This window comes from Sminthopsis crassicaudata, chromosome 4, assembly GCF_048593235.1.
Source record: "Sminthopsis crassicaudata isolate SCR6 chromosome 4, ASM4859323v1, whole genome shotgun sequence".
NCBI classification, from domain to species: Eukaryota; Metazoa; Chordata; class Mammalia; order Dasyuromorphia; family Dasyuridae; genus Sminthopsis; species Sminthopsis crassicaudata.
This window is the reverse complement of record NC_133620.1, coordinates 281,597,425-281,613,346: the sequence shown is the minus strand read 5'-3', so window position 1 is coordinate 281,613,346 and position 15,922 is coordinate 281,597,425. Positions and strand designations below refer to the sequence as shown.

Below are 15,922 nucleotides of genomic sequence, written 5' to 3'. Positions count from 1 at the left end.
AAACTTGTTCATGCTTCTAAGAACTATCCATTAATTATCAAGGTAGTTGAGATAAGAGGGCTTTTCCAGAAATTTGAACTTGCATCTTTCCAGCACATTTCTGAGAAGAAAACATCTGGAGGGGAAGAAGGAGTTTTATCTTTGACCAGGTTTATTTCTCCTTCCCTACAGCTTGTAAAGGAACAGAGAAAGTTGGGCTTCTCATCTTTCTATCAATGTCCTAAAAGGAGTCCTTGCTTCAGCTGCTGCCAGTATTCACAGTTTCTAGAATCAAGAACAGATTAAACTTATAACTCTACAAAGAGTCCAGCAAAGGTATTATACCACTCCTAAGAGAAACTTCTTGAGCACTCCATGAATGAGAGAAAAGTAATTTTAGAAATTAAAATCTGTGAGTTACTTCTTTGCCATAAATTTTAGGGAAAATTTGAGACCACTTTCCCCTAGAATCTAGCTTAAAAAGGACAAGGTCTCCTGTTAGGATTTTTTTAAGGTGCTAAGTCACTGGAATGGATACAATTATCTAATTCAGCATGGTACTTAACAATTCACTAGTTCAGTAATGTATTTACTAGAATTCCATGAGATTCACACTTTTAAGAGAGCATACTTTCAAAGAGCTCTCATAAGCCTAGGGAGTACCCACAAGCCCACTCTCAGAGGCGGAGTCTGATTCCCACACTCTAGGAGATTCAGAGTCAAGAGTCATTTGAGATTCCACCGTAGTGCTGGCTGAAGACAATGGGAAGGCGAGAGGCTGGAGCCATTCATACAAGAGCTCTGGGGAACCAAAGAGAGAGGAAGGCCTCCAGAAAGTTAGCTAAGCCTCAAGTGAAGGAGATAAGACTTGAAGGAGAAAATAAAGGATCTGGAGATAAGATTTAGAAAGAGAAAGTAAAGGACTTTAACTCCTGGCTCATTTTGGGATTATTGAACTGAGCTGAAACTAAGGCTGCTTCCAGAAGCTCCCCAAGAAACCTCCTCCCAGAGAATGATTACAATTTAGAAAAACAGAACATCACAGTCTCCCATTTCATCCAGGATCATCTCCAGTTTTCTTGACTTTTATCTGGCCACTGGATATGGCTCTGGAGGAGAAAGTGAGATAGGTGACCTTGCACAGCCCTCCCACATTTAAATCCAATTTACTTGCATGTCATGGCATCAGCTCTCTGAGGTCATGGTCCTCTTTGACAAAGAACAAAAAACAACAACACTAAATTCCCCTTTATAAAAGATACTTAGAGCTGACTGGCTAAACTCAACCACACTGGAAGAAAGAATACCAGTAGGAATTTAAGCCTATGGGTACCCTCATAATCCTAAGGGGAAAAAGGAACAAGTCTAGCTATGGAACTTACCTGAAAGAATGCGAATTGGAATTGCATTTTTAAACCTTGTATACATAAAAGCACATAACAATTGTAATAACTAGGTAAATAATGAGCTAATGAAAGAAAAAATCCAATATATATCTTGTAAATTGTACTTATTCTTTAATATCAAAGATCCAATGACACTTGCTATTCCTTTTATAAGACCTGAAATCTTCTGACCTTGACTTTTTACAGTAGCTGTTCCTTTTTCCATGTCTGAAATGCTCTTTTTCCTCATCTTTTTGTTCTGAATCAATCCTGGCTTCCCTGGATACTTTCAAGATTCAGATCAAACCCCACCTTCTTCAGGAACTCTTCCCATCCCTCAGTCCCTATATATAGTTAGTTCTCTTGCTTTCCCTGTGAGACTACCTTCCATTTGCACTGTATATATCCTTTATGTATAGATTTTGCATGTTTTATTCAAATGTGAGCTCTCTGAGGAAAATATTTTTGCCCTTCTTTGTCTCTCCAGTGTTTAGCACAGTACCTGGCAAATAGCAAGCACTTAAAGAATCCTTGCTGATTGAATAATAGAAGTCGAAAAATGTGTATTTGTTTTCAATGGAAAATATCAGTAAAAGATGAATAGGCAGAAATGTCCAGCATTTTACATGCTTTGAATCACTTTTATGTCACTGAGAGCAATGGTCTAAAAACCCAGAAACACTTGGATTTCAAATAAGTGGATGGTTCACTAAAATACTATTGATGCTTTTTCTCTTCTTCCTCCAAATACACATAAGAGCAACAGAAGAAAGCACAGCAGATATGATTGTGGTTAATACCCCAAAGGCTACCAAAACTACATGACATTTTCAACAAATTTCCAATTTTCATAGAAATATGAAACTGCTCCAAATTTCCTTCCTTCTTTCCTTATAGAACTGGGTAGGAATAATAGGGGTTTGGGAGGGCAAAGTATAATGGCAGTAACAGAGAAGTTAAGAGTCCCACTGAAATAGGTTCCAAGTCATACAGAATCTCTTGGGGTGCTACAAAGAGCTTTTATACAAAAACTGAATTTAGATATTCAACTAGAAAACAGGTAACTTTAACTTTTGGTAACACGGTTTAGTTAAAAGGAAAGTACAAAAAAATCAATATAGTAATGTAGCAATATAGAATTTAATTACATCCCTAAGGATGCTGTAAGAATGATGCTAGAAATCCTTGGAACTCTAAAAAGAGAACACATACTAAGTATATCATAGAGTAAGGTGACTATTTTCTTCAGGTCCAAGATGAGTAGTTATAATCATTACCTCATGAGACATACTTAGATTCAAATTGAATCCTCTTTATATAGCCTCTGACATAAAGAGTTGTTAAAAATAAAATTCTGTTTTCAACTTAATTGTTGAATACAAAATGCATTTATTATAAACATTATATGTATGTGTATGTATTATATGTATATCTGTATTAAATACATATATACAAGGGCTAGTATTTATATAGAGCTTTAAGTCAGCAAGAGCTTAGATATAAATATATGTGTACATATACATATATGATTTATAATATGTGCTTGCAAATGTGTGTCCTTATAGATCTGTCTGTTTAGAGAAAGAGGAAAATCAAGGGAAAAAAAGAAGGGAGGAAAAAAGGAAGGAAGGGAGGGAAGGAGGAAGGGAGGAAGGAAAAGAGAAAGGGAGGGAGGGAGGGAGGGAGAGAAAGGAATTACAGTGAGTAGGGGTTGGGGAAGTAAAAGACAGGATTTCAGTTAGCATTTAAAGGAAGCCAGTAAAGTTAGCAATTAGAGCAGAGGAGGGAGACAGTTCCAGGCATGGTGGATGGCCAAAGAAAGTAGATGGAGTTGAGAAGTGTCATTGAATTGAAGAGTATGTATTGGGGAGTAAAAAGACTAAAAAGGTAAGAGGGAACTAAGTTATGAATGACTTAGAATGATAAACTGAGGATTTAATATTCAATCCTGGAGGCAATAGGGAACCACTGGAGTTTATTGAATAGGGGAATATATGATCAGATCTATATTTTATGAAAGAATCATTTTAGTGCCTGAAAAAGGGATGGATTGCAGTGGGAAAGAGACTTTTGAGGCAGGCAGACCCATTGGTAGACTATTGCAGTGGTCTAAGCATAAGGTAATGAGGGCCTGCATAAGAGTGGTAGTGGTGTGGGAGGAAAGAAGGGGGCATATTCAAGAAATATCACAAAAGTGAAATCAAAAGACCTTGGGAACAGTTTGTATATAGGATATGACTATCACCATCATTAGAATCAAAGAAACATTGAAACATAGACAAGGACAATTAACATTATGAGAAAACTTAGGAATCATGAAGTCCAATTCTCTCATTTTAAGATGAAAAATTTGAGAACCAAAGAAGTGAAAAGGCTTATCACTGTCATTCAGTGCTTCCATTTAGTGCTCTCTCTAATCCACCCAGTGCCCACAACTCCATCCAGAATTATTAGATTTGTATCTAACAAATGCCTTTATTTCTAATAATTTCTTGAAATAGAAGATTAGCTAGGTAACATCTGATCTCTTCAAAGTCATTAATCACAGAACCACAGGCTTGGACTCTTGAAGGCACCTTAGGAATCACTTGAATCAAAGGAGATCAGGTCCAGGAGAACTGAAAAGGCCTGTCCCCAAACTACTAGCCAGTGAATGATAGAACCAAAAGCAGAGCTCAGTATTTTTCCTTTTCTCCAGTGTTCTCTGTACATGCAACATTCTATCTTTTGTGTACATGCAAGCCTTTGCATAAATTAGCCTTCATGACTAGAACAGTCTCCGTTTTTGTCTCTTATCCACCCACCCACTTTGTAAAAAATCCCCTAACTTCTCCTTGTCCCTTTCTGTCAATTATTAGTGCCCACTCTTCTAAAAGAAAAATTTACTTTGCGTTGTATTCCTTACTCATTTATCTGTAGTTAATAATATTTCTCCCTCTTCTCAATTCTCCCAAGGAATGCAAATTCCTTGAAAGAAGAGAATATTTAAATTTTGACTTCATATCTGCAAGCACAGTACTTGGTATTTATTTTTCTCTTTGGACTGTAAATGTGATTCCATTAGTGTAGAGAATTCCAGGTGAAAAAATTCTTTTCATCAATGCAAATTTGATACCTTTTCTGAAATTTTGAATCTCACAGAATTACTTGGGGGAACTGAGAGGTAACATGAAAAAGAAAGGACTTGAACCCAAGTCTTCTTTTCACCAAGAGCAGTTGTTATTCCATTAATTCATGCTTCCTCCTTAAAATATAACAGGTGCCTGAAAAATGATTGCTGAATGAACATATCCTCAGTCCTTTGCAATATAAGACAATGATCATTTCTCATTCCCTATTTTGTAAAATAGGGTTAGGGTTAGTATTTGACATAGCTATATTTGATTTAAAAATTAATTAGGCAGAATCACAGAATTGTAGAATCTAAGTTGAAAGATATTTCAGCTTTAATTTCTCCTGCAGTAGAGGTTTTCTTAACCTTGTGTGTGGTGCTCTAGCAATCTGATAAAGCCTCAGATTTATGTTTTTAAATAAAGTAAAATGCTAAATTTCATTTAGAAATTATGAAATTAAGGCTGTATTTTCCCCCTTTTAAATTATAGATCATCTGAAATCTGGATCCCAGAAGTAGAAGCAAAGTTCTAAAAGCATGGTTAACATGCTTTTTCTTGGAATCCCTGACTCCTTTGATATCCATGGCAAAGGATTGTCCTGACTTTTTTCATTATCCCTGTTGTGTGACTTCTCTCCATTCATCCCACTCCCTAAATGTGATTAATTACAAAACTGAATCCTTAAAAATATTTTCCTCTTCTTCTACATTAAAACAACTTAATCTTTCTTATGATTTCCTTTACTAATCTAATGAATTCTTATTGGCTGATTCCAGTGTATGTCCCACACTTCTAGGGGTTTATGGGCCATCATCACTTTGAAGGTGACATATCTAAAATCAAAGTACTTAACTTCAATAAATTTGTATACATCTTCTTTTCTAATAGTTGTGCAATGATTTTATGTGTTCCCCAAGGTCAAAACATTTTTTTTTTTACTCTGGCTCATCTTTTGATGTCTGTATTTTATCCCCTAAAGTCAAACAGTTCACAAACCCTGTTATTTTTTCTGTTGTAGTATCTGTTAGATGATTGTGCCCCGCCTTTTTCTCCATTAGGGCCACCTGACAGTACCAATAACATTGCATTTGGTTTATTGAAATAGCTACTTATCTAGTCATTTTCCTTTCAGTTTCTCTTCACTGGAGTATATCCTAAACAAAGATTAAATTTCCTTTAATATTGCTGTCATTATGTCATTTCTTTGTTTAAAAACCTACAATGACTTCCTATTTCATACTGGATCAAGTCCAAATATCATAGCCTGATATTCAATATTTTTCATCACATGGAATGATTTTTGGCTGCCCTATATTTTATTACTCCTAAAACAAACAAAAAAATTCCTCCTTTTATGATTATTATGATAAATTATATATACACATATACACAAAACACTTTATAGTTACACAAACATGTGATATATTGTCCAATGTGATTCTTTCCACCCTGGGAGATAGGAAATATAAGTATATTTATACCAGTTTTTTTTTTAAACAGATGACTACATTAAAGTTCAAAGAAATAAGTAACTTTATCAGGGCTACATGGTACATGTACAGATAAGAAGCATAATAAAAATGGAATATTATTTTTCATCTATAGCATACTACTTTTTATATTTAAAGAATATTTATGAACATGGTATGGAAAATGTAGTTTCCTTTTTGAGTCTTCTTCACTGAATGAATAATTTAAAGTGGTAACTGAGAGAGTATGACTTTATAAATACACACACACATATAAAACATAAATATACATTTATGCTATATGTATATGGATATATTTATATATATGTATATATATATGCACACACACATATACATATGTGTGTGTTTATATATATAGAAATAGATATTTTGAATACTCACTAAGGAAGGTTACCTATTAAATAGAACAGGTTCTTTTAGGCTACTTCTGATAAAATACTACATTAAAAGAATTTGATCTGTTAACAATGAACACATAACTGGTTTGTGCATAAACTAAAACAAGGACTATACACATACTACATTAGGTGACTGAAGGGACTATATCTATATGGATATATGTACATTTATTCCCAAACTGAGTCTTTCAGCAGATCTGAAGCTTTTATTTACTCTTTTACTGTATGTGTATAATTAGTGAAATTTATTGCAAAAAAATGAGATCATTCAAGCAGATCTGAGGCATATATTTATTTTTTCATTGTATAAAAGATGAACAATAACTAGTGAAAATTATAGTATCTGATTTTCAACTCTAGAAAAGACCTTTAGCTAAAGCTCTTTTCCTTCATATTTTCTTATAGCTTCCAAAAGTCTTAGTGACAAAAAACATCAAAATTAGAAAAGAAAGTTTTGGGGTTTTTGCAGAAAGGTGTAAAAATCCTAAAACTCTGTCATGTCAGTATTCAACAGAAAACATATCTTACTCTTCTCTCTTGAATGGAATCCAGAAGAGTTTTCCAAAGAAATCAGTTTTGAGTAATTCAGCATCTCACAACTACTGCCCCTTTATCATTACTGAAACCCCCTGCTAACTAGTATTAGTTAATTAAGTTTGGAACTAGGAACTTATAAAGTTTCAAAGAAAACAATGCAACTGAACATCTGAAAATAATTTTTTTTCCTGATTCTTTGTTGTTTGGCTACTCACGGCAAATCTTCCAAACTGGAGGCTTCATGTCTTGGATCCAATAGATCATAACCACATTCATTGTAGATTTCCAAATAGGAAATGTGGGTTGTATACATTTTTCTGCTGTCCTTATTGGAAAAAGAAAAAAGTAAAGGACTATTAATAGCAATTCAACTTTCAGGAAAAATGACAAATTTATGAAAGAAACTTCCTCATTTCCTTGTCCTCTCTCTGTCTCTGTATTTCTGTCTATGTCTCTCTGTCTGTCTCTGTATCTCTGTCTCTGTATTTCTGTCTATGTCTCTCTGTCTGTCTCTATATCTATGTCTCTCTCTCTCTTTCTCTCTCTCTCTCTTTCTGTCTGTGTCTGTCTGTCCTACTATCTCCCTCTCTCCCACCCCCTTTTTTCCTCTCCTCCACTATTCCCCCCCTCTCTCTTTCTCTGTGTGTCTCTTTCTCAGAATGGTTTACATTTTAAATCCGTGACACTTTTAAGTTTCCAGTTACCATATGTATAAAGATTTTTTTTTTAATGGGCAACACCCATGATTACAAGCAACTTTAGTCTATTCTTTATTGGTTCCATATATACAGAAAAAAGTCAATATACATTTAGGAAGAGCCAACTTAGTTGAAATTGGAGAACTAATAACACATCATTTTTTTTTACTTTCCAGACTAAAAAACTTAGTATAAAGAGATAAATTTACTCATTGTGAAAAATGGTTATGAAAATTTTTAAAACTAAGAGGCAGAAGTGATGAAAACTAAGTTACTAGTTGAAGATCTTAATGCCTGGTACAAAAATAAGTGATTATTTTTCTTTTCTATAATACCTGGTCAACAGAACAATGTAAGACCTAAATAAATAGATATAATGAATAATATATAAATATATATATATATATATATATTAAATATTATGTAAAATGTGGTAAGTAAAGAATAAATAAAATTTTAAAACACTGACAGTGATGCAACAACAACCTCATTGTGATCTGTCCTATTGTCAGGTTTTAAAAAAAATAGAAATGATCATTTATTTTTGTGAAAGGACATGGAAAACTTTATTTACTTTCACCACTGCAGGATTTTCAACTAGTAACTTACTTTAACAGTTATTTAACACAAAGAATATATTTACTCATTTTCTTGTTTTTAACAAAACAGTATTTCACTTGTCATGTGGGCAAGTATGGAAATACATAACAACTTACTAAGTCAACTTCTTGAAATATATTATCACATGCCTCCTTCTAATATTAATAGATTAAACTTTTCTCAATAGTAAAATAAAGGAGGTAAGGAAAGGAAAGTTTAATTTAAATGAACAAACATTTATTTAGTGATAGCTATATGCAAAACACTGTGTTAATGTCTAGGGAAGTGCTTTCAAGGAACTTACATCTTATAAAGGACAGAACACATCTGCAATTAAGTAAATACATGATGATTAAGTAAATATGTGATTATCAACTGTGTTGGACTTGACTCTTTTCAATAATGAGGTGATTCAAGGCAATTCCAATAGACTTGGTAGTAAAGTGCCATCCACATGCACAAAGAGAACTATGAAGATTTAATGTGAATCAAAGCATAATATTTTCACCTTTCATTGTTATTCGTTTGCTTGGTTTTTTCTTCTTTTCTCATTTTTTCTCCTTTAATCTGATTTTTCTTGTGCAACATGATGAATATAGAAATATTTAGAAGAATTGCACATGTTTAACCTATATTAGATTGCTTGCTGTCTTGGAGGAAGAGGAGGGAGAAAAAATTGGAACTTAAGGTTTTGCAAAGGTGAATGTTGAAAACTACCTTTGCAAGTATTTGGAAACAATAAAATCATTAAGATCATAAAAATAAAAACAAACAAACAAGCAAACAAATTTAGGGAACTGAATGACCAATGAGCAGCAATCAATAATATGATATATTCAGTTAAAAAAATGTTACACTGATGTTGGATTGCACTAAAAGTTACAGTCACTAGCAACAAAAAGATATGACCACTATTATGCCTTTATTAATCAATAATCAAAAAGTAATTTTTAAGTAACTACTATGTACAAGCTATTAAGCACCAGGACTTAAAAATTAGCCTGAATATGTCCCTGCTCTAAAGGAGCTTATATTTTACTTATAAAGACATATACCCAAATGAATGTATACAAAATAGATAAAATAGGATGGAATGGTGGAAGGCATGGAAGACTCAAGAAGGTCTTCATGGTCAGACTATAGCTGAATTATTGTATTCACTTCTGAATGTTGCAGTTTAGGAAGGACAGCCATAATTTGGAAAATTCAGGAGTACAGCCAAGATAGTAAAGAGCTTTAAGTTTATGTCAAATGAAGAAAAATTCAAAGAAATGAGCATTACTAGCCTGAAAAAAGAAAAGAGACAAGAAAAGGAGAGCTGTCTTCAAGTATTTGAAGGGCTGTTGTGAAAGTATTTGACTTGTTCTGACTCATTCTGTTTGGTCTTGGAGTGGAATAGGATCAGTGGATGGATCACAAAAAGACAAATTTAAGTTTGATGTGAAGAAAAATTTGATCACCCAAGAACTATTTCAAAGCTCAATGGGCTGCCTTTGGAGACAATAGGTTATCTTTCATTGAAGATGAAAAAGTAGAGGCTGGGTACCTTAATGTCAAATATATTGGAAATGGGATTCTTTTGAAGGTATGATTTAGACTTGGTGGTTGCTAAGATCTTTAAAATTTTTTTTAATTTAGTTTTTATTTATTTATGTATATTTATTTATATTAATTTTATAATTATAACATTTTTTTGATAGTACATATGCATAGGTAATTTTTTTTTACAACATTATCCCTTGTACTCTCTTCTGTTCTGAATTTTTCCCCTCCTTCCCTACACCCCCTCCCCTAGATGGCAGGCATTCTCATACATATTAAATATCTTATAGTATATGCTTGGTACAATATATATGTGCAGAACCAAATTTTGTTGTTGTTGTTGCAAAGGAAGAATTGTATTTGGAAGGTAAAAATAATCTGGGAAGAAAAAAAATGCTCACAGTTTACACTCATTTCCCAGTGTTCCTTTTCTGGGTGTAGCTGATTCTGTCCATCATTGATCAATTGGAATTGGATTAGCTCTTCTCTATGTCGAGGATATCCACGTCCATCAGAATACATCCTCATACAGTAGTATCATTGTTGAAGTGTATAATGATCCCCTAGTTCTGCTCATTTCACTCAGCATCAGTTGATATATGTCTCTCCACGCCTCTCTGTATTTCTCCTGTTGGTCATTTCTTACAGAACAATAATATTCCATATCATTCATATACCATAATTTACCCAACCATTCTCCAATTGATGACATCCATTCATTTTCCAGTTTCTAGCCACTACAAAAAGGGCTGCCACAAACATTTTGGCACATACAGGTCCCTTTCCCTTCTTTAGTATTTCCTTGGGATATCAGCCCAGTAGAAGCACTGCTGGGTCAAAGGGTATGCACATTTTGATAACTTTTTGGGCATAATTACAGATTGCTCTTCAGAATGGTCGGATTCTTTCACAACTCCACCAACAATGCATCAGTGTCCCAGTTTTCCCACATCCCCTCCAACAGTCATCATTATTTGTTCCTGTCATCTTAGCCAGTCAGACAGGTGTGTAATGATATCTCAAAGTTGTCTTAATTTGCATTTCTCTGATCAATGGTGATTTGGAACACTCTTTCATATGACTGGAAATAGTTTTAATTTCATCATCTGAAAATTGTCTGTTCATATCCTTTGACCATTTATCAATTGGAGAATGGCTTGATTTCTTACAAATTAAAGTCAATTCTCTGTATATTTTGGAGATGAGGCCTTTATCAGAACCTTTAACTGTAAAAATGTTTTCCCAATTTGTTACTTCCCTTCTAATCTTGTTGCATTAGTTTGGTTTGTGCAAAAACTTTTTAATTTCATGTAATCAAAATTTTCTATTTTGTGATCAAATAATGATCTCTAGTTCTTCTTTGGACACAAATTCCTTCCTCCTCCATAAGTCTGAGAGGTAAACTATCCTATGTTCCTCTAATTTATTTATGATTTCGTTCTTTATGCCTAAATCTTGGACCCATGTTGATCTTTTCTTAGTATGTGGTGTTAAGTGTGGGTCCGTGCCTAGTTTCTGCCATACTAATTTCCAGTTTTCCCAGCAGTTTTTGTCAAATAATGAATTCTTATCCCAAAAGTTGGGATCTTTGGGTTTGTCAAACATTAGATTGCTATTTTTATTCACTATCTTGCCCTGTGAACCTAATCTATTCCACTGATCTATTTCTTATGGTCTATTTCTTAGCCAATACCAAATGGTTTTGGTGATTGTTGCTTTATAATATAGTTCTAGATGAAGTAGAGCTAGACCACCTTCATTTAATTTTTTTTTCATTACTTCCCTTGAAATTCTCGACCTTTTGTTCTTCCATATGAATTTTGTTATTTTTTTCTAGGTCATTAAAATAGTTTCTTGGGAGACTGATTGGTATAGCTAAATAAATAGATTAGTTTTGGGAGTATTGTCATCTTAATTATATTCGCTCGGCCTATCCAAGAGCATTGAATGTCTTTCCAATTATTTAAATCTGACTTTATTTTTGTGGCAAGTGTTTTGTAATTTTGCTCATATAATTCCTGACTCTCCTTTGGTAGATATATTCCCAAATATTTTATACTATCGACAGTTATTTTGAATGGAATTTCTCTTTGTATCTCTTGCTGTTGGATTGTGTTGGTAATGTATATAAATGCTGAGGATTTATGTGGATTTATTTTGTATCCTGCAACTTTGCTAAAATTCTGAATTATTTCTAATACTGTTTAGCAGTCTTTGGGGTTCTCTAAGTATACCATCATGTCATCTGCAAAAAGTTATAATTTGATTTCCTCATTTCCTACTCTAATTCCTTGAATCTCTTTCTCGGCTCTTATTGCAGAGGCTAGAGTTTCTAGTACTATATTGAATAGTAATGGTGATAGTGGGCAACCTTGTTTCACTCCTGATCTTACAGGGAAAGGTTCTAGTTTTTCACCATTACATATGATGTTTACTGAATGTTTTAAATATAAGCTCCTTAATATTTTAAGGAATAGTCCATTTATTCCTATACTCTCAAGCGTTTTTAGTAGGAATGGATGTTGGATTTTATCAAATGCTTTTTCTGCATCTATTGAGATGATCATATGGTTTTTATTAATTTGATTATTAATACGGTCCATTATACTAATAGTTTTCCTAATATTAAACCAGCCCTGCATTCCTGGTATAAATCCCACTTGGTTATAGTGTATTATCCTGGGGATGATTTTCTGAAGTCTATTTGCTAATATCTTATTTAAGATTTTAGCATCAACATTCATTAAGGAGATTGGTCTATAGTTTTCTTTCTCAGTTTTCGATCCACCTGGTTTAGGTATCAGTACCATGTCTGTGTCATAAAAGGAATTTGGTAGGACTACTTCAATCCCTATTTTTAAAAATAGTTTATATAGCATTGGAGTTAGTTGTTCTTTAAATGTTTGGTAGAATTCACATGTAAATCCATCTGGTCCTGGGGATTTTTTCTTAGGAAGTTGGTTAATAGCTTGTTCTATTTCTTTTTCTGAGATGGGACTATTTAGACTACTTACTTCTTCCTCTGTTAATCTGGGCAAGCTATATTTTTGAAGGTATTCTTCCATTTCATTTAAGTTATCGAATTTATTGGCATAAAGTTGAGCAAAGTTGCTCCTAACTATTGTTTTAATTTCCTCTTCATTAGTGGTGAGTTCTCCCTTTTCATTTTGAAGACTAACAATTTGCTTTTTCTCTTTCCTTTTTTAAATCAGGTTTACTAAGGGTTTGTCTATTTTGTTGGTTTTTTCATAGAACCAACTCTTAGTTTTATTAATTAATTCAATAGTTTTTTTTACTTTCAATTTTATTAATCTCACCTTTTATTTTTTGAATTTCAAGTTTTGTGCTTGTCTGGGGGTTTTTAATTTGTTCCTTTTCTAGCTATTTTCATTGTAAGCCCAATTCGTTGGCCCTCTCTTTCTCTATTTTATGCAAGTAGGCCTCTAGAGATATAAAACTTCCCCTTATTACTGCTTTGGCTGTATCCCACACATTTTGGTATGATGTCTCATTATTGTCATTTTCTTGGGTGAAGTTATTAATTATGTCTATCATTTGCTGTCTTACCCAATCATTCTTTAGTATAAGATTATTTAGTGTCCAATTATTTTTTGGTCTATTTTCCCCTGGCTTTTTATTAAATGTAATTTTAATTGCATTGTGGTTTGAAAAGGATGCATTTACTATTTCTGCCCTACTGCATTTGATTTTGAGGTTTTTATGTCCTAGTATATGATCAATTTTTGTATAGGTTCCATGAACTGCTGAGAAGAAAGTATACTCCTTTCTGTCTCCATTTAGCTTTCCCCAAAGATCTATCAATATCAAACTTTTCTAGTATTCAATTTACCTCTTTTACTTCTTTCTTATTTATTTTGTGGTTTGATTTATCCTAATTCTGAGAGTGCAAGGTTGAGATCTCCCACTATTATACTTTTGCTGTCTATTTCTTTTTGCAGCTCTCTTAATTTCTCTTTTAAGAATTTAGATGCTGTACCACTTGGTGCGTATATGTTTAATATTGATACTGTTTCATTATCTATGGTACCCTTTAGCAGGATATAATGCTCTTCCTTATCTCTTTTAATCAGATCAATTTTTGTTGTTTCTTGATCTGAGATGAGGATGGCTATCCCTGCTTTTTTGGCTTCACCTGAAACATAGTAGATTTTGCTCCACCCTTTTACTTTTAGTTTGAATGTATCACCCTGTTTCAGATTTGTTTCCTGGAAACAACATATACTAGGATTCTGGCTTTTAATCCAGTCTTCTAACTGCTTCCTCTTTATGAGGGAGTTTACCCCATTCACATTTATGGTTAGAATGACTAATTCTATATTGCTTGCCATCTTGTTAACCTCTTCTTATGCTTTTCTCCTTTCCGTCCCTCTTATCCCCCTACCCAATATTAAATTTGTGAACAGCACTTGCTTTTCACAGCTCTCCCTTTTCAGTATCCCTCTCCCATCTTAAAGTTCCTCCCCCTATTCTACCCCATTTTCCTCACAATTTCTGTATTCCCTTTCCCTTAGCTTACTCCTTCCCTCTCACTTTTCAATGAAGTGGAAGAAGTTTCACCATAAATTGAATATGTCTATTGATACACACTATGTTCATCCCCCTCCTTTCTTTCTCTCAGATATAATAAGTTACTTTTGCCCCTTCATGAGATGTAGTACCACCACTTTACCCTTTTTTATGATATCATTTCCTTTCCACCTCTAGTTTCTAGGACAAATTATACATGTGTTTTTTACACATCTTTATGGCAGAAATATAGTTCTCAAGATTTCTTTTTACCTTTTTAGAAATCTCTTGAGTTCTGCATTTGAAGATCAAACATTTTGTGTAGATCTGGTTTTTTCATCAAGAATAGATGAAATTCATTTATTTCGTTAAATGTCCATCTTCTTCCCTGGAAAACGATACTCATTTTTTTACCGGGTAAGTTATTCTTGGCTGCATACCAAGTTCCTTAGCCTTTTGGAATATCATATTCCAGGCCTTTCGTTCTTTTGATGTGGACACTGCTAGATCCTGGGTTATCCTAATTGTGGCTCCTCCTTGTCTGAATTGCTTTTTTCTATCAGGTTCCAGTATTTTTTCTTTCGTCTGATGGTTCTTGAACTTGGCCAGTATATTTCTTGGTGTTTTGATTTTAGGGACCTTTTCAGTAGGTGATCAATGAATTTTTTCAATGACTATTTTACCCTCAGTTTCCAAAACAGCTGTCTGGGCAGTTCTCTTTGATAATTTCCTGGAAAATAGTATCCAGGCTCTTTTTTTCCTCACATTTTTCAGGGAGTCCGATTTTTCTCAAATTGTCTCTCCTGGATCTGTTTTCCAGGTCTGTTTTCTTTCCAATAAGGTACTTGACATTCTTTTCAATTGTTTCATTTTTCTGGTTTTGTTTGACTACTTCTTGGTTTCTCTTTGAGTCATTCATTTCTGCTTGTTCGAGTCTAATTTTCAATGATGTGTTTTCTTCACTAACTTTTTAAATATCTTTTTGTAATTGTCCAATTGAGTTTTTATCTTCTACGGAATTTTTTTCCATTTTATCCATTTTATTTTTTAGATAGCTGTTTTCTTTTTCCAGCTCACTAATCCTGTTTTCCTTGGAGTTGTTTACCTTTTCTAATTCACTAATTTTAGTTCTCAATGATTTGTTTTCTTTATCCATTCTGTCTTTAAATGTGTGGAATGACTTCTCCAGCCTCTCTTGCCAAGCTTCCCTTTCCTTTTCCCATTTCTCTTCTAGCTCTTTTGTGAGAGCCTTTTTGATTTCCTCTATGAGATTCTTTTGTATTGAGGAGCAGATCATATCCCCCCTAGGGGATTCCTCTGGAGACAGTCTGCTTTTAGTCTCCTCAGGGTTTGAAGTCTGCTCTCTCTCCATACAGAAGCTGTCAATGGTTAGAGCCCTTTTGAATTTTTTGTTCATTTTGTCAGAGCAGAATCAAAGAAAACAAATTGACAAGAGAAACAATTGGTCTGTTTTTGGGGGGATGGGGCTGGATGGTGCTAACGAGCGTCCTCTATAGACTGAAGGAGACAGTAGCAAGGCACTAACAGGACATTAATGGCTGTACTGTGCTGCATCTGCACTTTGAGGCTCTGAGAACGCACTGAGTCACTAAGGGTGGGGGTGGGAGTGGCCAGTCCCAAGAGATGTTGGCT

The 15,922-nt window shown here is 33.9% G+C and overlaps 1 protein-coding gene and 1 long non-coding RNA gene across 3 annotated transcripts in view; one reads left to right on the top strand and one right to left on the bottom strand.

Moving 5' to 3' along the window:
• The window catches only part of KIF6 (kinesin family member 6), a 466,898-nt gene that overhangs the window by 337,720 nt on the left and 113,256 nt on the right, over window positions 1–15,922 (bottom strand). For both annotated transcript variants that reach the window (XM_074311016.1, XM_074311015.1), the window contains exon 5: window positions 7,118–7,227. In XM_074311016.1, the coding sequence (XP_074167117.1) occupies window positions 7,118–7,227 (110 nt within the window). The remainder of the gene's footprint in view (window positions 1–7,117; window positions 7,228–15,922) is intronic.
• Window positions 1–15,922, top strand: part of LOC141566457 (uncharacterized) — a 287,659-nt gene that overhangs the window by 258,265 nt on the left and 13,472 nt on the right. The window lies entirely within an intron of this gene.